This window comes from Oreochromis aureus, linkage group 7 (genome assembly GCF_013358895.1).
Source record: "Oreochromis aureus strain Israel breed Guangdong linkage group 7, ZZ_aureus, whole genome shotgun sequence".
NCBI classification, from domain to species: domain Eukaryota; kingdom Metazoa; phylum Chordata; class Actinopteri; order Cichliformes; family Cichlidae; genus Oreochromis; species Oreochromis aureus.
Genome location: NC_052948.1, coordinates 45993977 through 46019479, shown reverse-complemented (window position 1 = coordinate 46019479; position 25503 = coordinate 45993977). Strand labels below are relative to the sequence as shown.

The 25503-nt window shown below is 38.3% G+C and overlaps 1 protein-coding gene across 1 annotated transcript in view; it reads left to right on the top strand.

Annotated features, from left to right (window-relative positions):
- The first annotated feature begins 3132 nt into the window (after positions 1 to 3132).
- Positions 3133 to 25503, top strand: part of LOC116331839 (astrotactin-2) — a 273527-nt gene continuing 251156 nt past the window's right edge. The window contains exon 1 of the mRNA XM_039615109.1: positions 3133 to 4056. Within this exon, the coding sequence (XP_039471043.1) occupies positions 3645 to 4056 (412 nt within the window). The 5' untranslated portion in view covers positions 3133 to 3644. The remainder of the gene's footprint in view (positions 4057 to 25503) is intronic.

Sequence of the window (25503 nt, the reverse complement as noted above, 5' to 3'; positions counted from 1 at the left end):
CGTGGCTATTTAATGGGTACATTTAATAAGAACATAAGTGATTACAATTGTGTGATATTAGTTTAGAAGTGTAACTTCTGTCTATACCTGTGTCTCTAATGAGGATATGCTAAGAAATGTTTTGATTTCAGCTTACTGGTATTTGCATCTGTAAATAAACCAGATTCTATATGTTTAAATAATAATGGTGCAGGAGATACTGGATACACAATTATGGGATACACTATAAAGTCAACAACTCTGACTACTGCTTCTTGTATGGGACACGTCTACATTAAATTGAAATTATATAAACAAATTGGTTGCTAGATTTTCTGCTGGTTTGCTTGGTGTGAATGTGCCATACTCATAGACTTACTATGCATACAAAGTGAACTACTATGTCCTTGTTCATAGTGGGTTGTTTGATTGTTGGGGTTTTCTCTGTCTTACTGTGGAGTCTTTACCTTACAAAACCAGCATTTTGAGGCGACTGTTGTTGTGATTTGGCACTATATAAATAAAACTGAATTGAACTGAATTGCTAAAAATGAGCACGCATGACATTTCAAAGTTACCCAGTGGAGCACACTTGGAATTGTCCTTGTTTTCTGGACACTTGACGCGGCACAAGGACACTTGCAGCTGTCCTTCTGCTGTATGCAGTTGAAACAATACACACAAGAATAGCTCCTTTGAAAAACATATGTTAATTTGCAACCACTTCTGCTCAGTTTGACTAGGGTTAAGCTGTGTTCAGTCAGGAGGAGAGAGCAAACACATTAAGATAACTGGTGCTTGAGTGTCTCAGTTAGTGGCATACATGAAAATGACACAATATGCATGTGTCTCACAAAGTGTCTGCAGTCACGAGGGGTTGCAAACATGGCCCTTCTTACCAGCTATTGTGTGAATACGCACATGTGCAGACATGAGTGTAAATGTTGGTGCTGAAGCAGACATTGTGACTGAAAATTATAGATAAAGAAAGAAAGAAAACAAAAAGACTGTGTTTTGTGCTCTATGTTTGGTCCATGGAGAGAGACAAAGCGAAAGGTGTCGCTGGATGCTTTCTCCATATTACTGTAACACCAGAAAAGTGAGAAAAGTGACAATACGTAATCACGAAAGCAGCAGCTTCTTAAAGACCATGCATGCCATGCTGATCCCGTCCCCACAATGCTCTACAAAAAACAAATGAAAGAGTTGTTGGAGTTGGAGTTGAAAGATAAACGAAAAAAGAAATCATATTTTTCATAGTGTTGAGGAAACCTCAGGAAGAGTTTGGAAAACTAACATGAAGTATTACACAGTTGGTTAGAAAATCTTTGGTCCATAATGATATAATAGCATCACACAGTTGCTACAGATTTTTTTGCTCCATAGTTATGACACCGACATCCCATTTTATCACATCTCAGTGGTGCTCCATTGGATTGATATCTGGAGACTGGGCAGACCATTTGAATACAGTGATTCTCTCATGTTCAAGAAACCAGTCTGAGATCATTTGAGCTTTTTGACGTGCTGCAGCATCCTGCTGGAAGCAGCTATCAGAAGATGGGCACACTGTGGTCAGAAAGGCACGGACATGGTCAGCAACAATACTCAGATAAGCTGTGGTGTTTTTTCAGTGATGCTCAGTTTGTACTAAGTGGCCCAAAATGTTCCAAGAAAATATCCTCCACACTATTACACCACCATGTGCAGCTTGAACCTCTGATACAAGGCAGGATGGATCCATGCTTTTATGTTCTTTATGCCAAAATTCTGACCCTGCCATTCGAATGTTGCAGCAGAAATCAAGACACATGAAACTAGGCAACATTTTTCCAGTCTTCCTTTTAAGTGATTATTTGAGTTACTGTTGCCTTCTTGTCCGCTCAAGTCATTTTCCCCTGACCTCTGTCATCCACAAGACATCTTCACCCAGAGAACTGCTGCTCACTGGATGTTTTCTCTCTTTTGGACCATTTGTTGTAAACCTGAGAGATGGTTGTGTGGAGAAATCCCAGAAGAACAGTTTCTGAAATGCTCAAACCAGCCTGTCTGTCACCAACAGCAGACATCATGCCACATTCAAAATCACTTAAATCATCTTCCTTCCCCATCCTGATGCTTGGTTTGAACTTTACCAAGGTTATGGTGACATGCAGTGAGTGGTTGATTAGATATCTACATGAGTGAGGAGTTGAACAGGTGTAATAAGTAACAAGTTATCTATAATTACCTGTTGAATGCTAGTATGCTATACATACTACTTAAATCAATTAAAAAAATATTCAGTTGTATGACTTAGTCTCTTGTTCATTTGATTTTTAAGCACATAAAAGCCATTTATCATTGTAATTGCATTAGTTTTAACAAATATGAGTAATTTAGTTTTTTAAACAAAAAGCACTTCAGTCATTATTCATTATTCTTGTCTCACTTAAAAATAATGATAAATGATTATCTACTACTGATGGGCACCAGGAATGCTAACTCATTCAGATTTACCTTCTCTTACAGTAAGCATCACTATTCACACTCCTAAATGTGCTAACACTGTGTGTGTCAAAAAGGCACGTCACTCATGATCTTAGAGCCCTATTATTGTAAAATGAAGGTAAATAAACACAATATGAGTAACTTTGAACAGGCGCAAAATTAAGTACTCTTAAATGAAATTCACTTTTCAAATTGAGATTATTTAATGCTCAAGGTTAAAATGTCACATAAACTCTAAATAATTAGGTTTAAACTGCTCAGTTGCACTATTTAGGTTTATAGTGTTTGCAATATTACTATGTGATATCACACTGACAAGCAGGACAGGGTTGACCAAGTCAGCACCACGGACAGAGCTCAAAGCCTCTGTCCATCTATAAGCTAAATACAGAAAAAGACATAAAAGAAAAAGAAGAAACTCCTAAGAGTTTTTTATTTTAATCATAAAGTTAAAAAACAACAACATTAAACAAGTGAGAACACGGGGTGTACTACATTATATAATAAAAACAAACTTTTAATCAGTAAGTAAAAGAAAGTCTATAGCCTTCTCTTTAAACCTTTTCTGTGTAACTTTTTTTTTTTTTTAATCTCGAATGCAACATTTTTTAAGTGTGGATATTTCACTCTGTGGTGAATGCACTTTAGGGTTTAACCGTAATCTTTCCGGTCAACTGTACTTTGTTTTCGAGTACTAGTAGACCTGTCTTTACACTGCCTGCATAGAGAACAAACTGGACAGATGTTCAGCTATAAATTGTTTGTTTAGACGGGATATGACAGGAGCAGCTCTGTCCTCACGTTCAAGTCATATAAACGCTGTATTGAAAAAAAAAAAGTATTATTTTTTTTGGATTTATTGTTTAACACTTTATTGTGAACTCAGAAGAACACTCATCTACTGCTCGTGTTTGTTTAAATATGAACCTGGACTAATAACAAGATACCTCTACCTCGTGTCTGTCTTTTAAAAGACACGTGCTTATCCGAGTGTAAGCAATCTGTTGTCCCCGTGTGAGCACAAATGGATCTGTAAGGAGCCGAAAGATGTCATTCTCACTACACCTGTACTGCCGCCTCCTGGACGGACGCGACTCCTTTGCAGCGACTGTACTATAAGTGAACGGACAGCTTATGAGCCCCACAAAGCGAGAGAACCACACACAAGGAGCGGGATGGCGAGGATATTAGTGCTGCACCTTCGCGTCCTTCTCGTGGGTCTGTTATTAACAGGCTCCTTGACTGTCCAGGCAAACAGAGGGGCGACATCGCCTGACGAGGAAAGGGACAGGGAGAGCGACACGGAGACGCCATGTGAGGTGAAAACCGTCACCGTTTCAACCCTGCCCGTACTCCGGGAGAACGAATTCAGCTTCACCGGCGGAGCCTCGGGGAACGTGGTCGGAGGAGGGGGTGCTGCTGAAGCAGGTGGTGTTGGTGGAGGAGGAACTGGAGGAGGAACTGGAGGAGGAGGAGCAGGAGGAGGGGGGGAATCCAGACTTCTATTATTCGTTAGAACAGACCTACCTGGGCGAATTTCCGTAATGGATGATCTTGACAACACGGCTCTTCCCTACTTCACACTCGGTAAGAACACTGTTGTAGTTCTGTGTTTGCCCTCCATGGCGATAACCGGTCTGTTTGGCTGCACGTTTGTGCGCATAGGCTGTGCACACAGCTATATTTCCAAAAAATACAAATAAAAACAAATCACGCGCTTATACACATTTAGTCCCCGGCGTTAAATCACTTGCTCTACTCTGTTTGAATTTTGTGGTGTGTTTCCCCTCAAAAATCCCCATCAGTCCAGGTATGAAGAACACGCTTTTCGTTTTCCCTACTCAACTTAAAAACTACCGTATGTAAACGCAAGCCGTGCCACTCCATTTTAAGTGGCACTCTCAAGTTATTCTGAAATCCCTCATTCTTGTTTCGTCCTTCTTTCTGTCTGACTTTACTATTTCATGGTAAAACATAATTTTAAATTTCATGCATACCCTAAGTATGCTTTCCCAATCAAGGAATGCAATTTGGCCTTGCAAATATGCATGAAATTGGTATTCTCACTTGAGCTCATAACACACATGCTTTGCAAGACAGTGTAACTTTAACTGGATAAAGCACTAGCCTAGAGTTTGTGTCGTTGTCTACATTTAGTCATTGCAGATTTTAGGGGATCCAAAACATCCCACTTTTTTCTGTTTATTCACACATCCGTGGATAACTGGTTTCTGACAGGTCATCTGATTTCTCAGTGAAAGCCTGTGATTTAAAAGTGGTCTTGAGAACAGCATTGCTGATTGGATAATCATAGGGAACATAATAGCAGGGAAGTACACCAGTCTTACACCAGTCACAAAAAAACAACAACAACTTTGTAACAGGAGCAGAATGAGTATAAAAGGAGCATTGCTCATTGCTCATTTTAAGTCTTACAAATCATGTGAGCGATTCATGTTCTCTTGATTTGTGGTGTAAGTGTGACTGTGTAACAGGATGTAGAGAAAGTGTGGAACAGGGATGTTTGTTAAAAGCTTTTAGCCAAACAAAATGAAGTGAAAGGAAGTAATTGCTGAATGATGTAATTTATTCGGTTTGGGATATGTTCAGATCATCCAAAATGGCACAGTATGATGGAGAACTTAGCAAAAAGCAGGACGAATAGAAAAATGCAGTTCTTGGAGGAAGTCAGTGATGCGGGGACTGAGAATCCATGAGAACATCTCATTACTGCAGTTTTCAGACAGGAGTTTGCTATCCTCCTTTTTTTCCCTGTTTCCCTGGTCTCAGTTTCATTCTCTGTATGAAGAGTGTCGACTAAACTGGCTGTGTAAAGCAAAGGCGGGCAGGCAGGCTGAGGGCTGGAGCATTAAGCTAGTAAATCACTTTCTATTCTCATTAAAGACAGCCGTTGACTGGTGAGAAAGGCCTCTCTGTCCTCCCAGTCAGCCAGCTAGCAAATTTGCTGCTTCACCCTTTCAGTCCATGAGTACATGCTAGAGCAATATTGAAAGCATGACTTGTGTGCTTTGTGTTTTGAAAAGATTAGATTAAAAAGAAAAAGTGTGGAAAAAGGATTTTTTTTTTTTTTTTTAAATGAGACCATTGATTTTAACAAGGCTTTTAAAACAGGTCAACTGAGCGTAGAGGCAGAAGTTAAATTAAAAACAGTATGTTAAGAAAAGTGCTTTACTTAAAAGGTGTATTTGTCATAGCTGTGAGAGGTTTACAAATACACTTGTCAATGCTGTTGCTAACTAAACAGTCATAGTTGTGAAATCTATACCGATAAAAACATATATATTGTATTTTCTTTTGCTTACAGACCAATCGGATGGTTCAGTCTGGCCTTGTGTTTGTCTTTAATTAGTCAAACCTTTTAGTCTGGCATTCATGATGTGTCATGATAAGCTGTTAGGTGGGTAGGAAACTACACATGCCAGCAATGTAGAACCACTTTTATATTTGTTAAACCTTTTAATTGTCAGAACTGAGTTAAATGCTGATACTAGATGTCACCTGTGATTTCCCTGTGTCCAGTTTATACCCCATATTGCTTGTTGGTCCACTCAACAGCTCTTTCTTCTTGACAAATGCATTATTGGCTGTTGAGTTTGTGAAATGTTGTTATAGAATTCATGAAATACACTAAATTGTTAACGTCTTGATGCATCCTCAAGACGTTAACAATCATTCCTTTGGGTAAGTAAATCCCCAAAGGAATGTAATCATCGTCCAGATGAACAGAATCAACTTTTGGGGACTAAATTGTTAAGTGAAAACAAAATGAGTTTTATTATCAGAAGTGCATTTATTTCATGCCTCACTGTTTCATCCCACATACTGAATTGTGATTTTCTTATGCTAGAGGAAGGGTGGGGGAACTCCAGGTCTCGAGGGCCGGTGTCCTGCAGGTGTCCTTGATCCAACACAGCTGATTTAAATGGCTAAATTACACCCTCAACATGTCTTGAAGGGCTGTATCCCAATTCAGGGTCTGCAGCCTTAAAGTACGCAGCCTCAACGGTCCTCAAGGGCCGCGTACTCAAAGACCGCTAAGGCCGGAAGTGCGAGGCTTGTGAAATGGGACGGTCTAGCCTCCGTCGCGCTGCCCAGGTTGCCTAGCAACCATGATAGCTGGAAACGTGTGGTTGACAGAAATGAAGGAGAACATATTTTGTTCATTTGTTTGTTTGTTTGTTTCTACACGAGCTTTGTGTGATTTAATAAGTATCTGAGGCTGAGACCACAGGACTGTAAAATATGATTGTTGGGCTTCATATCTGTACTGAACAGTCATTGTAAGATTAGCTAGTAAATAAGAATTAGTTAATGTTGTTCATGAGACTAAAGTCAGTGTAAATATGATATGGCCAATATTATAGTTATTAGATTAATCATTATAAGTTATTACAGCAGTGAGTTTGAAGTCTCAAATCAAATCACTTTTATTGTCACGTCACATGTGCAGGTACACTGGTACAGTACATGTGAGTGAAATTCATGTGAGTGAACTCTGTGTCAAATACTGAGCTTCAGTAAAGATTCAAGTTGCAGTTATTTATATGTCCTATCACCTTAAATCTTCACTCAAAGACAAATATCTCTGACAGTGTATATGTAGATGTATTATATATAAGAGACAAATATTGTCCATTTAATATGTTGGCATTACTAAATTTGGCTCAATGCTTACATACATGTGTAAAAAGGAAAATGTCCGAGCTGTGATAACTGTTTCTGATAGAATGAAGAGTAGACTGATACATTAAATATTCCTTTACTTGGTGAGAAAATCAGACCATGTCATAACTGCTTTAAGTCATACAGAATAGATATCAGAGCCTTAAACAGGCTGACTTCTGCTAAATGGGTCAAACTGGGCAGAAAGTATACAAACACATAACATCCTTATAGAATATGATGTAACACTATAGATCAACTTACCTCAGAATATATAAAGCATATAAACAATTACAGCAATATGATGCAACAAACACAGCAGTGCTACTAATCCAAAATACTCAAAGCTTCATAGAACTGAAACAAAGATTTATCTTTAGCTCCATTCTGCTGCTGATACATACTTTAGGTTTCTGAATATTAAACTTGTTGCTGCCTTTCATAGTGTGTAACTTGAAGGCCCTGAGTACTTTCTCCCACACTGAAAACACTGGAATGATCAAATTATTTGAACATTACCTAATAAGACTGATTCAGGACAGACAATTAGTTATTTTAAACTTTCCTAGCAGTCCTTCACAAACAGGGAACAGTCTGTCTATTCTCAACATCTGTCAGCTGCTGCTGGCTCTTCCTCCTCCTCTTCCTCACACACTGCTGAGTTTGTCCTGGTGGATCATCAGGGGTGCAAAGCCTCACAGATGATGTGCAGCAGTGGGTCCCTCAGTCTGTCCTCACTCTGGACACTTGCAGTTGTCACACATGGAAATCAAATGTGTGATAAGCTGCAGGATTCAAACACAAGTGTAACTTATAAATACATGTTCATACTTTTATTCCACAATCAGAGAGAAAGAAACAGAGAGAGAGTGCAGGACAGACAGACAGGGGTCTAGAGGAAGCTAGAAAAGTTGAATTCTCACCACATACACCATTTATTGTTACGAAGTAATTTCTTACCACACTACATCACATTGCCTTACAGGTGTATGTCTTTTTTATATATTCGCCTTTTACATACCCACTAGCTATTATACAGAACTATACAGACTGCAGAGTGTTTTGGATTGATGTACTCACCCAGCAACACTCTCTTTTAGCATCACTCTTTTAATATTGTTCTAAAACTCTTAGGAAACGCTAGCAACACCTCTCGTGACAAAGCGGTAAAAGTCTAACACCACAGCAAACACATCCTTCTGTGAAACCAGCACTTGTTATTTATCTTCTTCACATGATTAAGAACAGTGTGATATGTAGTATGATTTTAAATGCCTTCTCATTTTTTATGTTGTTGTTGATTTGATGTGGACATAACAGAGGCTGTGCTCCAGTTTAAAAGAAAAAAAAAACAAGCCCATATGTCTTGGTACAAGCAGTCAGAGATGACGGAGCAAACATGACTAATTGCAACTGGTACAAACCGGTGTGAAATTGTGTGAAAATGGTTTACACTTCCTGAGCCCTGAATGGGTGTGGTCAAAAGTGTTGTGAGAGTGGATGAAAGTGTATTGGCTTGTGTTTAAAAAAACAAAACATTTAATTGACGAAGATATTAGTGCTAATAATTATCAGGACTTATGTTTGCAAAGAAAAAAAAGCATAGCTGGAAAGAACTGTGAAGAATCTGTGCTCAAGTTCACTTCTCACATTGGAAGGAGTAAAGTCATAATCTCCTGCTGGTATCCTCTGGGTGTAGGGTGGTGTTGAAACCCACGTGACACCCATATGGGAAATGACTCTTAAATGAGCTATCTCATTTCTGAACTGTCTCTGAAGCAGTTTATTACCACCCATAGTAACAATATAATGCGCTGAAAATCACCCCCTATTCATTCACATGCTGCTCTTCATATAATGGACAGTCAATATTTCAATCAATAGTCAGCAGTAAACTTACATTTCAGCTTTTTAGTGCATCATAGAATTTTTTTGAGAACATTATAGTGTATAGTGGATATTGTCTTGTCAGAAAACAAGCCGTGCAGTGCATTTTAAATAGGGCTGGAATTTCACACACAGCTCATGTCTCTGTTCCATGACATTAGCCATTTGTGACTAAACCAAACAAATCTGTGATGAAAAACATCTGTGCTGAATTTCTTGTTGCTGGTGTGAAATGGCCCTGTTGTTTGAATTCAGTGGCTAGAGACACATAATGTTAGCCTAACTGGTTAGGAGACTACTAGTAAACTAGTCTACCACTGTGCTGAACTACCATTGTGCTTTCCACTTTCTCACAACAGCTGAATTTCTGTCGTGCTGGAGTATAACCTGTTAGCAAAATATCACCCGATCCACAACGAGCATAGTCTTGTCTGTTTCGTGGATAATGTCAGATTTCTGATAGTTTTGTCAAACCAACGTCAGAGGTTATAGGTAAGGAAGGAAAAGGACAGCAAGATTCTTCTCCACCATGGCCTGTCTGCACAGCTTTGATTTATTACCACAAGTGTCTCAGAGAACAGATGAGCAGAAAGGGCAGTGTGGAAGAAGTGCAAGCCTGCTTCTCCTTCACTTTCCTTTTTTTTCCTTAGTCATTTTCATATATATTAGGAAACACATGCTTTCATTTCCAAATGCTAACTTTGTGATTTACCAGTGCACCACCATTTTACTTAAAATATGGGCTCTTAATCCCAGTTTTTAATTTAGTTTTTGAATGCCATGTACTGAACTATCTCGCTAATTCATGTAATTGTGTGGCATTGTGCTTGCACATTCAAGGGAGATAATTCCAGGCTGCTACGCTTTGTCACATGAGATGATCTTCCTTTCTTATTTTATTTGATGTTGTGGGATAGAGAGGAAATCAATACCGCTCGCAACATGGCTGACTCTGTAAACACCCGAAGAGTTAACCTTTTTGAAAAGCTTCGGGCACCTAATGCAAGATTGAAAACGTTTAAATGTCTTCCTGTTCTTTATCATCTGTCCATCATCTTGAACTACAGTACTGTGCCAAACTCATTTTTTGACAGGAATATAGGAAGTAAGTGTAGCAGTTTGTTGAATTACCACAGTATTATTAAAGTATGTACAGCAAAAGCAGAGTTTATATAAAAATCAATATTTAGTATGATTTTATTCTTCAACATAGACTGAGCCCTCCTATGTAAGCTTTCTTGTAATTTCTTTAAGTAGTTTACAAGAATAGTTCTCCAAGATTCTTGAAAGATATTCAAAGCTCTTTTTTAGATGGTGGCTGCCTTTTATTCAGTTTTCTATCAGAATGATCCAATGCTACTTCAATAATGTTGATGTCTGGGGCTCTGGGAGGCCAGTCCATGACTAATGGTGTTCCATTGTCTGTTTTTTTTTAAATCCAGGTATGCTTTTACTGCATTGGCTGTGTGTTTGGAATCATTGTCATGCTGAAAAATGAAGCGATAGCCAATCTGGTGCTTTCCGGATTGTATTGCAATATAATGCACTGCAAATGTATGGTATTGCAAATCTAAGAGTGCTTTTTTTTATCCACAGTGTTTTACAGATGGCTGTAGGCTCTCACTGTTTTACTTCTCTCCTGACTTCCTCCGTACATGGAGGACAATTTGAATGAAAACCTTCACATTTGGACCTGTTGCCACTGATTCAGTTCTTGTGTATTTAGCATACCTCAGCCTTTCCTCTCAGCCATTTCCCTTCCTTGAGAATGGATTCATGACAGCCGCTCTTCCACTGAGAACATTTCTGCTCAGGCTTTAGCAAACAGTAGATGTGTCAACTAAAGGTTGTCTTTGAGGTCTAGTTTCAGGTCATTGCTGGATTAAGGGCATGGCTGTTCATCGGCTATGGATAGTTTTCCCCATTTACCTCTCCGGTGCAAAAGCACCATTTTATGCATCTCAGACTGTTATCTATGAAAATGAAAGGAAAGAGCAGCCAAAAAAAAAAAAAACCTTTAAAAGCATTTCCGAAAGCCTGGAGAACTATTGCTCAAGATCTTAACCCTTTTTCCCACCCCAACATTTTTTTTCTTTTTTTTTTTTTTGCCAACCAGCCTTGCTCTATCTCTATAAACAGAGCCATAGCTAACCCTGATCGCTTACACATGGGAGAGACAAAGATTCAGTGGTCGAGTGGGGAAAAAAAAAAGTGTTTTCCCCGTGGCATAGAACATATACACGCTGCACCACAACTCAATATTATGTCAGGACTCCAGCTTAGCACTGCAGCAGAAGCAATGAAAAGGGGGAAGGGTCAACAGTAGAGATGGGAGTTATTATATGGTGTGGAGTTGAGATAGATGTGTGAGTTTTTGTAAGGACTCTTTTTAATGTTGCGTTGCACTTATGTTTGCTTCGGTTTAGATCTAGTGCATTGTGGAAAATTGAAAAGATGCCAATTGATATGCCACGAGTGTAATCCAGTCATACAAACACAACCCATGGTGGATATTGTGAGGGCCAGCAAATTATACGTGTCATCATGTTGCCTGTGATAATAGGCCTCTATAGGAGGCTGTCTTTTTAAGATGAATGCTCAACTCCTGCAATCTAATGTATGACGCCCCACCACAGTATTTTCCCTCCTGTCTTTTTTCCATATACAGCAAAATGACAGGATTGCAGAATTGCATAAAAGAAGGCTTAAACTTGGCACTGATAATCAAACCATTCAGACCGGCTTGCTTCTCAACAATTTTTCTGCTATTAATCGAAAACTATCTTGGGCTGGTAAATGTATAGTATCAGTTGACAGGCACTCTGTTATTATTTGCAAATTGTTTAAAAAAAAAGAAAAAGAAAAAAACACAGAAGGCTTTGCTTCTCTCTCTCTCTCTTTGACTGGTCAGCTACTTTTTTGCTCTTGAATGTCACAAAGCAATTACAATTATTGCACCACTGCCATTTCATACTGACCGTTAAACATAGTCATAGCTTTGAATGTTGTATATATGTATGTATGTACGTATCTATCTATCTTGCTTGTTCTCGGTCTCTCTCACTCTCTCTCTCTCTCTTCCTAGATGACAGACTCAGTAAGTGGAGAACCATGCTCATTTAGTTTAATGGTGAGAGACCTTAGGGATGTCACAGGAAGGATGAATGAACTGTGGTCAGTGACCCTCGATTGTTATTGTCCTCCACAGTAACTGTATTTTGTATTGCATTGTTTTACCACCAGTCTCCAGTCTTGCCTTGCAGCACTGGTGGACAGCTTTGATCTCAAGATAATTATTTGATCATTACCATTGCTGAAAGGCGCGCTGTAGTTAACTTTGATGAAATGAACAAAGAACTTGTATGTAAATACCCCTAATGAATGCACAATCTTTATTTACTCCCGCTTTCTCTTTCTTTGATATGTGCACAGCAACAACAGTCACAATTGTTAATGTGCTTCTCCTATTTTCATACTTCAGAAAATGCTTGTCATTTGACCATATGGATGTTTAAAGTCAGCTAGTACTTAACTGTTATGGGACATATAAATGAGTAGTTCCTAAAAGCATTTAACATTTGTCAGTACACAGATACATGGTGTGAGAACTATTCATTTTAATACACTGAAAGAGCTCTTTTATATAAAGAGTTGCTGGAGTTAAGTGGACTGTTATAGGTGAATTTACTAGTTGTAATTTACTTAAATGCCAAATATGTATACTACTCTGACTGACCTGACAACCATTTTAACAATTACCATTTTACACAGGATCACCAAAAAAAGGTTTCAAAGGTTCAGCGGTAATCCCACTGACTCACCTGTTATGGATCTTTTTATCTAAATTGTATCCAGCACCCTGCATTTATCTAGAATTTACAATGAAAAAATCAAAAGCAACCCGAACCTCTTCAGCAGTAAGAGTTTGATTGCTACCTGCTGTCTCTTTGATTAATTTCCACTAACATAATGCTTCAGTCTGCCTTTTTCTACTTGATTTTATAGCTTCCATTGTAAGTTTGAGTTCAGTCCCTGAATTGTTTCATGTGGCTGTACCTCCCCTTTAATTCCACAACTGCTTATCTTGATATGTAAAGCTGTACTAGAATCAAAGGATAGGCTGGATGGTGTAGCTAACAAGAGAGCATGCCGCAAGCTGATTCCCAAAAGATTCATAAACTTGCTACTTGTATACTGTAGAGAGGCTTTTTAGTCTGTGCACTGAATGCTTAATGTGACACTGATTTATAAAAGCAATTCCATTTAGTTGGTCTTTTTGCTCCTTGGGCTCCTCTGGTGTATCCCTACCACATAATAGAAGCCCCCCTGTGACAAAAACTGTAATGCATTTGCTCTCTTAGTAAAATATTTTTTTAATGCAAGCCAGACATTTGGGGCACAGGGACTATGGGAGAAATCCATCAACTTACACACAATACCTTTAAAACCAAGCCTGATATATAGACATGTTGAATATTTCAAGTTTCCTGGCTGCGTTTCTTTAAGTTATTTGAATTTCGCAACTATTACCGAATGTGGTCAAATTGAAACTCAATTTCTGGCTTTCCATTATGTGATTATTAGTTTTCTTTAACTTCATGGTGAGTCCATCGATCTGAGTGGAACGTTTTTACTGCTATCAGCATGTGATAGTTTTTTTGTTTTTTTCTCTCCAGGTATTTCATTATTAAAGTTGGGCAGATCGATACTGATGTGTACCACCATGACGTTTAATTTTGTGAATTGATCCCCACATAAAAAAATATCAATACAAAATATTTTCTCTGACTCAGAATTGCGTTATTTAATGAAAGTAAATTGGTATTTGGAGCTTAAACTCTAAACAAAAGAAATGCAGCAGAGATGGGGGAATTATAATTTTTTTCCCAAGCTTTCTCATTGACACAAACACATTCAGAAATAGACAAACAGGCAGAAAAAGCAATAAGTGCCTGAATGTTGCTGCCAGCTCAAGTGATCGTGACAGGCATAGCTGGACTGGCCATCGGGCATACCGGGCATTTGCCCGGTGGGCCGATAGTAATTTTTTGCTTTTATGGGCCGATGTTTTTTTGTTTGTTTGGTTGGGTTGTTTTTTTTTTGAAACAATGAAAGGTGGTGGATTGGCCAACTGGTCATGATTCACTCTGGGCTGGACAAATTACAGCCGATGAGGGCGAACATTAAAGTTCCATATTGAGGTAAAAAAGAAACGCGATTTGTCCCGTACTTCAGCTAGAATGAAAAAAGACAGAAATCTGGAGGTATTCTGTGTCTTTACGCTGTGCTGCTGCGTCTTGTCCTCTCATTCTCCTGTCTCTCTCGTTTGTTTATCGCCCACTTTGTGCCAGAAACAGGAAACCAGCGGCTGTTACGCTAAAGAACAACAGCACGTTTAAGCTTGATAAGCTATTGTTAGAATTGATTTGATATTACTTTCTAGTATCAGCTGATGTTTGCTGGAGCCACAGCCGTAAAAGCTGCTGGTCGTGATATCGGTTTGGATATGTGGTGAGAGGGAAACATGAAGATGAAACCAGGAGATGTCCTTACTGAATCATCAGAGCTGAACTGGTGATGGAGAAACAGGTTTACCTTTTAGGTGACATGAATGAGTTGAAGGGAAGTTATGAACTGTTTCTGAGAGACAAATAACACCAGGATCCTTTTCTAAGTAGCTGACAGTTGGTAACTGTGCAGGGGCAGCTGTAGCAAAGTTTTGCCAGGGGGACAGGTAGGGTATTAACAGGGAAAGGGGGACACAAAGAAATGCTTTTCTTATTCTCATTTAAAATGTCTAGTTTTTAATAAATAATTATCTGAATCTTACAACCAAAGTTTTCATCTGATGTACAATCGCGATCTCAATTCATACTTATGTGCGATCTCATTTCCAAATGACAACGATTTTTAAAAAAAAGAAAAAAAAAGATGACGATTGTACCGCATTTTGATCCGGGACATAATCTGCATGAAAACAAGCGCTCACTCTTCCTGCTCAACAAATGACAAGGGCGGAGCCTTATACCACGTAATACCGAAGCCAGCTGGCAGGGAAAAAACAACGGAGAGCACGTGAGAGATGACGAAGCTGTAAAGGCCAAGAAAGTGACAGGAGAAAATCCGTCCTGGTCAACCACATCAATAACGGGAACCTTATACAGCGCTTCCCCATACCCATCGAAGTCCCGCAGGCACAAAGAAATTACGGAGGCTATCACTTATCACCTGGCTAAAGATATGGCTCTCCCATCAACACTGTGCAAAACGAGGGATTTAGAAAAATGATCAACACCCTAGACCAGGGGTCCCCAATCTCAGTCCACGAGGGCCGGTGTCCCTGCAGGTTTTAGATCTCACCTTGGGTCAGCACACCTGAATCACATGATTAGTTCATTGCCAGGCCTCTGGAGAACTTCAAGACATGTTGAGAAGGTAATTTATCCATTTAAATCAGCTGTGATGGATCAAGGAGACATCTAAAACCTGCAGGGACACCGGCCCTCGTGGACTGAGATTGGGGACCCCTGCCCTAGACAAACGCTACGCAGTGCCGTCCTGCAACTATTTTTCAAATGTTGCACTACCTGCTCTATACACGCAGTGTCGAGCAACGGTGGAGACGGAATTACAAGCAGTACAACATTTTGCGACAACAACAAAATGTTGCTGCAACATGTTCATTTATTGTTTTTATGTTCAGTCTCAACTGTTACGAAGTTGATATGCAGTTAATAAGTGCAATAAATATTTATACTGGAAAAGAAAATCGTGAGAGAATCGTGATCTCAATTCTAAGCAAAAAAATCGTGATTCTCATTTTATGCAAAATCGTGCAGCCCTATACCCTAGTAAGCTAAAGTACTTTTTCCTTTGGGAAGGTACTATCTGTGCAGTCTGCAATTCTGCTGATGAAAGGTGTTGAATCTATTTAATTATTGTAGAAAAATAATTGGTTTCTGTGCATTTGTTTTACACGTGCATTAAATTAATGTCGATTAGGCATCATAACGCAGAGGGTGGGGGGTGATTCCCTATTTTTTTTTTTTTTTTGCTGGGAGTTGGCAACCCTATTAATTAGGTTGTTTAATATTTTCACTAAATACTGTTTAGAATGCCAGAATAGGGAGGATGGCGTAGGTTTAAGTTTGTTAGATTGATACATATATACCAACAAGACAGTGTATATCATTGTCACAACAGCGTTTATTTTCATTCAAAGGCTTTATGCCTTTCTGTATACCTGGTGGGCCGGTCTCTAGTCAAAATGCCCAGGCTGATTTTTTGCACCAGTCCAGCCCTGGTGACAGGTGTTGGGTTATATGCTTCCATTCACCACATCAGCATTTTAATCAAGTCAAATGTTTAGATTTAACAATCCTTAAAGAGCATCCTTGTAAAGATAAAACCTAAACACTTTAATTCGAAGAACATCTTGTTCTTGTCTATTTTTTAAGAATATAGAGATTTTTGTTGCATTATAAAATAAGTTCTGCTAAACACATCGTAAAAACATGCTAAAAATGGACAAAATGGATAAAACATCTACACACCAAATGACACCAGAGAAACAACCTAAGAGTAGAGAGCAATAATGAGCATTGTCTTCCCCTTAAGGGGGAATGTATTCATATTTCAATTATGTGTTTGGAAGCAATAGCCTGGAAATGCACAGTTTATCCTCATGTTAGAGCTCAAGAGCTGGTGGAATTTCCTTTGCCATTTGTGTTTTTCTAATTATGTTCAAGTTTTAACTTATCTTCAAAAAGTTTGGAATGGAAATGTTGCCTGCCTGATAATAACCCAGTATGAGGTCTCTGTGTAACATGCTACCCATATGGAAAAGATATATATAAATCTTATAAAGTTTGTATCTGTCTTGTGTGAAACTTGTATGAAAAGCGTACAAGAGTGAAAACAGATATAAGATCCGTTGAAAAATTATTTAAATGAAACTTGTATGTTTTGGATACTTACTAAAACAATATATGAAAGTAATGAGAAAGTGGCCACTTTCATGAGTAAATCATATAAGCCTTATATGATTCACAATATGAAGTAGGCCACATCTTATGCAAGTCTTTCATAAGTTTTTTCTATTTCTTTTCCATATGGGTAGTGAAGGAGCTTCTGACTTACGGAATACCTGCTTATAACTACAATCTTCTGTAAAGCTACTGTGAAATTTTGTTGCTAGGGTGCAAAGCAGAAAAAAAGCATTTGATCACCAGTGCTTGCAACCGAGGTATCCTCTCTCTTTAGCATTGTTTGCATGCCAGTGTGGCAACAAAGCCCACTTAAGTCTGTCTTGATTAAAATGACAAGTGTGAAATAGAAAGCAGAACATTGCCAAAAACAGTGCATGTAGTGATCTGAGTATGGTGATTGTTTACCCGTACTGTTTATTAGGGTTTGGTGGTGAACATTTACTACTTTTAAAGTTCGTTATGTGTAATCTTTATTTGATAGCTGTTGCAGTCTCCAAAGTAATGTAGTAACAGATTAAGATGGCATGAGAGTCTGCATCAAACCATCCAGAAAACGTATGTTTTCCCCAGAACCGAGCTCACTGGGACACCACCATCTCTGGCTTCAAACAGACTAAAAAGCATGTAAATATCCTCCTACTGGTTGACAGGTTAGTGGGAGAAAGCCCACTTTCACTCTGTTTGAGCTCTGATTGTTCTTTCTCCTACTTGTTCTTCCTGCCTTCATGCACAGTCTATGTTGTTCACCAAACCTTTTTTTGTTATACTCTGTTTTATGTTTTTCTCATCCTAACAGACAAATTATACAGTCCACATTTCAGTTGTCAAAAGATTCAGCATTTTCAAGATTTCTGAAATAGATTGTCTATTTTTTCCCTTTATCTTAAAACTGCACAGTATATGTTTTTAGTATTGATTGTATAGTATATAAGAGTTCATTATCACATTGGAGATGCGCTTATATAGTCTTGACTAACCTAGTTAATGGAATTATCTGAATAGGGTTTTTATTTTGCAAGCTTGACAGGCAGTGTGTGTTTCAAAGAGGAAGACGGGAGTCATTGTTCATATAAGCTGGTCACAATGATGTTTAAGACCCATAAAATTTGATTCCCTCCAGAATTGGTGCTGCACCTTGGAAACGTGCCAGTTCTGCACTGCTCGCTACCTCATGGTTCCTACAAAAGATTTTAAACCTTTTATCCATGCTGGTATGTTTGTACCTATTTGCATTCCCTTCAAGTTGTACAATCTTTTAGATTTCCTTTCAGATAAAGCACGTGCTCCATTAATCTCCCCTCAGCTGATGAGTTCCCTCCCACAGTTTTTTAATGCTCCATCATGCACATCTCTCCGAGTTCCTAGTGGAACTGGCTTTATCTGCACAGAGACACATGTTCTAACTCTCTTCTTTTGTAGTTGTCTGGCTGAATAATGTTGGTCCGTTGACTTTTTCTGAAACAAAACAAAGATATGCATAGGTTGTACAAAGGGGATTTATTTAACAGAAAGGTGTAATAATATCTGTCCTGCAACGATAACTACATTATCAACATATCATACAATATGAACGTTATCTCAGTAATTTTCCTCAATATTTTGACATTATCTAACGTGAGACTCCGGCAAAGCGCCTAATTGTTTATTTATCAGCTCCAGCACTCTGAATTAAATGATATCTGGACAAAGACTTGCATGCGGCGATCATTGTTTACAGTCCATCTATGATAACAGATCAATTTCAAAAAGATAAAAGAAAAGCAACCACAAACAACACAAAGGTAAATTGTCATCAGATGATAGCAGATGGGTTTGAGATTGCGTTTTGGCCATTCCTTGAGGTCCCGACTTTATACTTGCATGAAGCCAAAGCCTCCTTAAATTTAATTTGAGCAAACAGATTCCAGAAAGATTCAAGCCAGTACTGTTCTTTGCCTACAGATTATGCATATTCATATGCAGATATCCACTTATAAAAATCAGTACAGAACAGAGGAGTTTTCAGCATATCAATGCACTTCTGATAAGACTTGTGGGAATACGGGCATTTGGTCTAACACATTGTATGCTTATCCAGTGATAGCTCATTGGTATGTCATGGCTGTATCGCACTCGCCTCCATTCAGACTCACAGCACACAGCATGCATTTTTTTTCTGGTATTTTGTCTGCTTTGGATTAGCTCTGATCTAACAGCAATTACCCTTAGATGTGTAACACAGCAGAACATGCTCTCCTGAGGTCAATGGTAGGTCACGTGTCTTCAGACTGGTTAAGCGCATTATCAAGGTGAACAATACACACACGCTGATCTGCAGCCATTGATTTGTCGTGTTTTGTGGTTGTTTATACATTAAATCCTTATATGCATTTAAGGGAACGTTCCTCATCATTTTTTTCCGAGTAGGTGTTTATTTATTTGCTAAAACTGAGTTTATCTCATTTCAAAGCAGATGACTACACAAATTGCAGTTGAATTTTTAAAAAAGTGTTGATAGTTTATATGCATGTAGAAAGATTCTCCTTCCGTTTGTTTAACAGTATAACACATTCAGAGGGAGCCCAAGGAAAAAAAAATGTCATATGTCTGGTTGTAATGTTAATTTCACCTCTTTAAATAAATTAATCACACATTGTGGAAGGGAGAAAAATGGTGAGATCTGTAGCCAATTAGAGGAATTATGATGGCTGAATTCCAATAGGGAGGAGGATTCACATTCTATGCAGAGTTCTTCCTCCAGAGCCACTTGACATTTTTAGAAATGTATTTTTTTATGTTGTAGCTCTGCATTCCTTTTTTTTTTTTTTTTTTTAAAGTGGTTCTCCAGCTTACTGTGATCACATAGAAAAGCACATATGTAGGTACTGGTTATAAAGCACTTTTTGGACTTTCAACACAAAGTAACAGTCATAAATATAGACATTGTTAAAGATAACTCATGCTCATTCCCAGCTGTAATAAAGTTGGAACCTACTAATCTCATCTGCAGTGCCCTTTTATAATTGGAATATAAAAAGCAAACAACAGTTCCCAATAGAAGCTACCAGGGAGCGGTAGACAAGAAGATATAATTAATTTGACAAGCAGTTTTAATGACACTACACTGCATGACAAAAGTTATTTAGTATTTCCATTGTGTTTTGGTGTTGACTTTGAAGTTCCTGTGCTTTTGTGTTCCAGATTGCACATAAAAGGCCGAGCCGATCAGGGTTTATTATGCATGAACCACTTGGGGTTACCACTTAAGGATCCTTTAACTAGGATTGTAAATTTTCCTACCATTATTAGTTTTGTTTTGTTTGTTTTTTTCACAATACAGATGTTTTTTTTATAACTGTGAATGCACTTTGAACCTTTATGTGATGAAGTTCATTTGAGCAAGGTTCTCTTATGATTCTTACAATATACTACAAGCAGGGCCAATTAAAATTGGCCAACATGACCTCGAATTATATGTAACTGTAGTAAGTGAGTTTGATGCTGTCAGTGCAGGTTAATTTCCTCAATCACATTACCTGCTCCACTTACACCAAACATCTATATTAAAAATTGAATCTGCAGTTATGTCTCCTCAAAAATATTTTGTTAGCTGGACGGGCCTGGGTGGATTTTCATCAGCTCAAACACAGCAGTATTGTAGGAATAATGTAAAACAGGAAAAATCCTGGAATGGAGTATAGGTAGCAACACCACAGAAAGTGAAACAGACTGTACACACACACACACACACACACACACACACACACACACACACACACACACACACACACACACACACTTGTTTTCATGTCTTAGTGAGGACTTCTCATTGTCGTAATGCTTTCCCTAGCCGCTTAGCCTAATGATAACCATCAGAAATAAATGCCTAATCCTAACCCTCAGCCTAAACCTAACCATAACCTAATTGCAACCCTGACACTAAAACCACATTTTGAGCCTCAAAAAATGTCTTCAAACCCATGGGGACTGTTGGTCCCCACAAGTATAGTAGCATGCCAATTTTCTGTCCTCACAAAGACATCTAAACATGTACACACACACACACAGACACACACACACACACACACATATTTCTAGTGCACAAGTTCGTCAACATCTGAATGCTTTTGTTTTTTGTATGAAAGATTGTTAGCTCTGTCTCTTACATGGGGTATTTGGGCTATCATCATATGTACTGTTGTTTTTGATGTCAGTTGATAAGTTAAGTATCTGCTAGGATTTGCTGGAACAAATATTTTTGCTTGATCACATCCTCCTGCACCTCTGGACCATTTTCAGTACAGCTTTAAATTTTAGATGTCTTAGTGGAGGTGCCATCCTGGCCCCTCGCACTTGTACCTCTGCAAAACTGCTGGCTCTCCTACAGAGTTTCGAAACAGTGATCTTTCATCCCCTTCTGGAAGTCTTGAAGAAATGAATGTGTGGATGAAGTGGATGAGGCAAATCTGTTGAGTTGTTCAGATTGTGAGCAATGATTTTGTAACCAAAAACAAATCTGCTTCTTTTTCGGTGGGCTCTATGCCAGCATATGATTTCACACTGACATGTACAGCATTTCAAGTTGTTTCCACTGAAAACCACACTGACGGTGTCTACCTCCACTTTTCCCTGTGTGCAGGTTCTTGGAGGAGATGATGTTGAATCAGCTAAATTTATATTAGGTATAGTTTTTTTTTTTTATTTAATGGTTTGTTCCCCTAATCTGTTGATCATACCTTCTGTCTGAATAACATTTTACTTTATGAGTTATTGATCTGGGAAGTTTGAAACTGTGAATATGCTCCCAGTTAAACCGCAATTGCAAAGCATTTTATACTGTAGGGAGAAAAAAAAGTTCCTGCACTACTGTCTCATGCAGAAATAATCTAAATAATAAAAGAATGTGCAGAAATTAATAAAAATTTGCAAACGTTTTGTCAGTACAGTAAAACACTGGCTCAATATATATATTTTTTCCCGCTCTGGCGACTAATCGGCTATGTAATAATTAGACTGGTGAAGATTTTTTTTAGTATGTTGTACTTTGTATATTTTTTTGTGTGTGTTGCAAATTATTTATGCTCTCAGGGTTGACATAGGTTTTTAGCAATAATATAGTGAACCATTAGTTGTGCTTGGGTATGTCAGTACCACCTCAGTATAACCTATGGCAGCAATTATGTATTATTTTATTATTTAATAATTAAATATATGGACATTTTCCAGATTTAGACAAGTCATCATAAATTCCTTTGTGTGGTGTGTATCTTCCACTCTTTAGTTCAACAGTGTGATCATTGTTCCGTAACATAACCGCAATCAGGACAAATGCACTATTAACTCTGTAATGAGACAGCTCAACAAACAGAATTAATGGGACCATTCAAAATGGCAATCTCCAGCTTTCAACACTTAGTTAGGCTTGTAAGTATAGATGTCAGAGTCAGGCCTTAGCTAAAGAGAAAGAGTGCCACTGTGGAGTTATTTTTTTGACCCTACCTTTCAGACAGTGTTGTTATTTAATGCCTTTGAAACTCAGTAAACTGTGTGGGTATGGCTTAAGGAAGAAAAAAAGAGTACACATATTTTTCCACTTTAGTATAAAACTTACAGCATATTATATATGCTATACACCAGGTTGCATCTCATACTGTCCAGAAGCTCAGTGAAGCCCTGGTGGTCCAGATCTGGGAGGAGATCCCTGCTGGCATTACTCATCTTCTCATTAGGAACATGCCCACCATTCTCAGGCATGCACACAAGCATGTGGTACAAACTACTGAGCACCATTTTGAGTTGCTGCAATGACATTTTGGTACAATGGACTAGATTACCACATGATTGTTTCAATTTGATTTTCTTGGTGTCTTTGAATTCATCCCTCAGTAGGTTGATAAGTTTCATTTTCATCAAATGATGTGGCATCCTTTCATTCTGAACATATTACATATTTTCTCATTGAGATACGATGTGTTTTCAAAGTGTTCCCTTATTTTTTATTTGTTTACCATTAGTATTTTTAAACACTCTTTTTTAAAACTAATGATAAGTTATTGGATTGGACCAACAATTTGGTCACACCAGCTTTAATATAAAGTCTATCAGCTATTGTTGAGTTAAAGTTATTTATTCCAATCTTCCAATTGGGGGGTGGTATTTGTGTGTCTTGGTGCAGCTGGCGGGTAGGGCCGGAGGGTAATTGTTTCCAGAGTTTTGAGTAGTTGAATGTTGTCAGAGCCAGATAACTCAACATTAATAAACTCTCTGACAACACAATGATGGATTTATTCCTTAGGTCTTTCACTATCCCATCCACTGATCTAATGGGATTTGCCAGGCTGACTATTATGATGAAGTAGGCAAATGATTGTCAGGATGTTGCTTCTCATCGGTCATATTAATTGCATTTATATGTCATTATTACAGTCTCCTAATGGATGATAGCTGCTTACAGGCGGGCACTCTTCTCCTTAACCTGATTAAGTTAGAGCCAGCGTTTTTGCTTTTTTCTTCCCTTCTCCATGCAAATTGCATCATAAGTGCTATGTTTTATGTTGTTTTCAGAGAAAGAAAAAAATCTCCTTTGTCTACTTAATGTTATTTGTCAGTGGATTTGAACAGCCTTCTTAGTTTCCAACCTATTGATCCAGTGACAGTTAAAGGTTACATGGCTTAAGAAAGTCAACATCTAATATACAGGGATCAAAACAAACATATTTTTAGGGTATTGATTTTTTTTTCCACTGCAGTGATGCCTCCCAGACAAAAGCAGAACAAGGAAGAAGAGTGCTTGCTTTTTACGCTTGTTAAGTCCTTTTTTGTTATGCTGAGGTATCAATTAGACACCACACAATTACATAATACACGTCATGATCTGAAGTGGCAAAAGTACACACGTTTGGCATTTAAGTAATATGAAAACTGGTGTTAAAAATATGATAATGATAAAAGCTGACACTCTCATTCTCTCCCCGAGAAATATAGTTGTTATACCTTTAGTTAGAAGACATGTGTGTGGCTAACTGCAAAGGAACAGTTTCTGTGTTTGGTGATATTAGCTGAGCTGTTACATTTTAAAATTGAAAAAACGACTCACTTTTTGCGTGCTCGTTCTTTGTAGCACTAGCTAGATGCGTACTGCGACCACAAATTATCAACACCCGGACTATAACCAACCAACTTTTTCAGTTGTCTTAAACCCCTGAGTATAGTGCTATAACGGTGATAGATACACCAGTTTTGTGTATGTGTTATCGTTTCCACGATTTAGTTTCAAATAATTTTAATGTTTGAAGGATGTGGCTGACCTTTTCACAGTTCACAAATTAATACAGTATAGTCAGTATCCACTACCATTTTCTGACATGAAACTACTGTTCAGGCTGTGTTGGCCCAACTCTTTCTGAAAGTGCTGTAACTAATTTTAAAGATATAATTCCCCCAGTGTTATCCACTTCAATGCCATGTGCCAACACAGTGCAGAGCAGCTACCTGAACTCTACTCCCACAAAGGTCGATTATCTTGTTAATAGTTTTACATCTTCACTGCATATGACTCTGGATACTGTGGCTCCTCTGAAAAAGAAAGCCTCAAATCAGAAGTACTTGACTCCCTGGTATAACTCTCAAACACACATCTTAAAGCAGATAACTCATAAGCTGAACAGGAAATGGCATCTTACTAATTTGGAAGATCTTCATTTAGCCTGTAAAAAGATTTTAAACATTAGAGAAAAAAAGATACTCACAGCCATCTCACAGACGCAACATTGTATACAGCTACTTTCAATACTACCCATATTTATTTAGACTCTTTTTCTCCAGTTGATCTTTGTGAGTTAACTTCAGTAATTACTTCATCCAAACCATCAACGTGACTTTTACACCCCATTTCTACAAGACTGCTCAAAGAAGTCCTACCTTTAATTAATGCTTCAATCGTAAAAGTAATCAACCTATCTCTATTAATTAAGCTGGCAATAGTTGTCTATCTTGTCTGTCTAATCGACTCGAATTTGTTCATCTAAATGGAGAGTCCTTTTCACACATTGCGGAGTTCCACAGGGTTCAGTGCTAGGACCAATTCTGTTTAAATTATACATGCTTCCCTTAGGCAGTATCCAGAGAAGGCATGGCATTAGTGCTGACGCGTTAGCCCATTAACGCGTTAGTGCCGTCCAGCCCCACACACAGGGTGATCCGCGCTAACTCGCTAACAGAGATTTGCCGCGTTAATGCGGTTATGCCCTTAATGTCATTTTAACGAGATTTACACTGACAGCACTACATGGCATACATTTTAACTCCTATGCAGATGATACCCAGCTTTATCTATCCATGAAGCCAGATAACAGATACCATTTAGTTAAACTGCAGGAATGTCTTAAAGACATAAAGACCTGGAAGATGGTTCATGCATGTGTTACTTCTAGGTCGGACTACTGTAATTCATTATTATCAGGATGTCCTAAAAACTCCCTGAAAAGCCTTCAGTTGA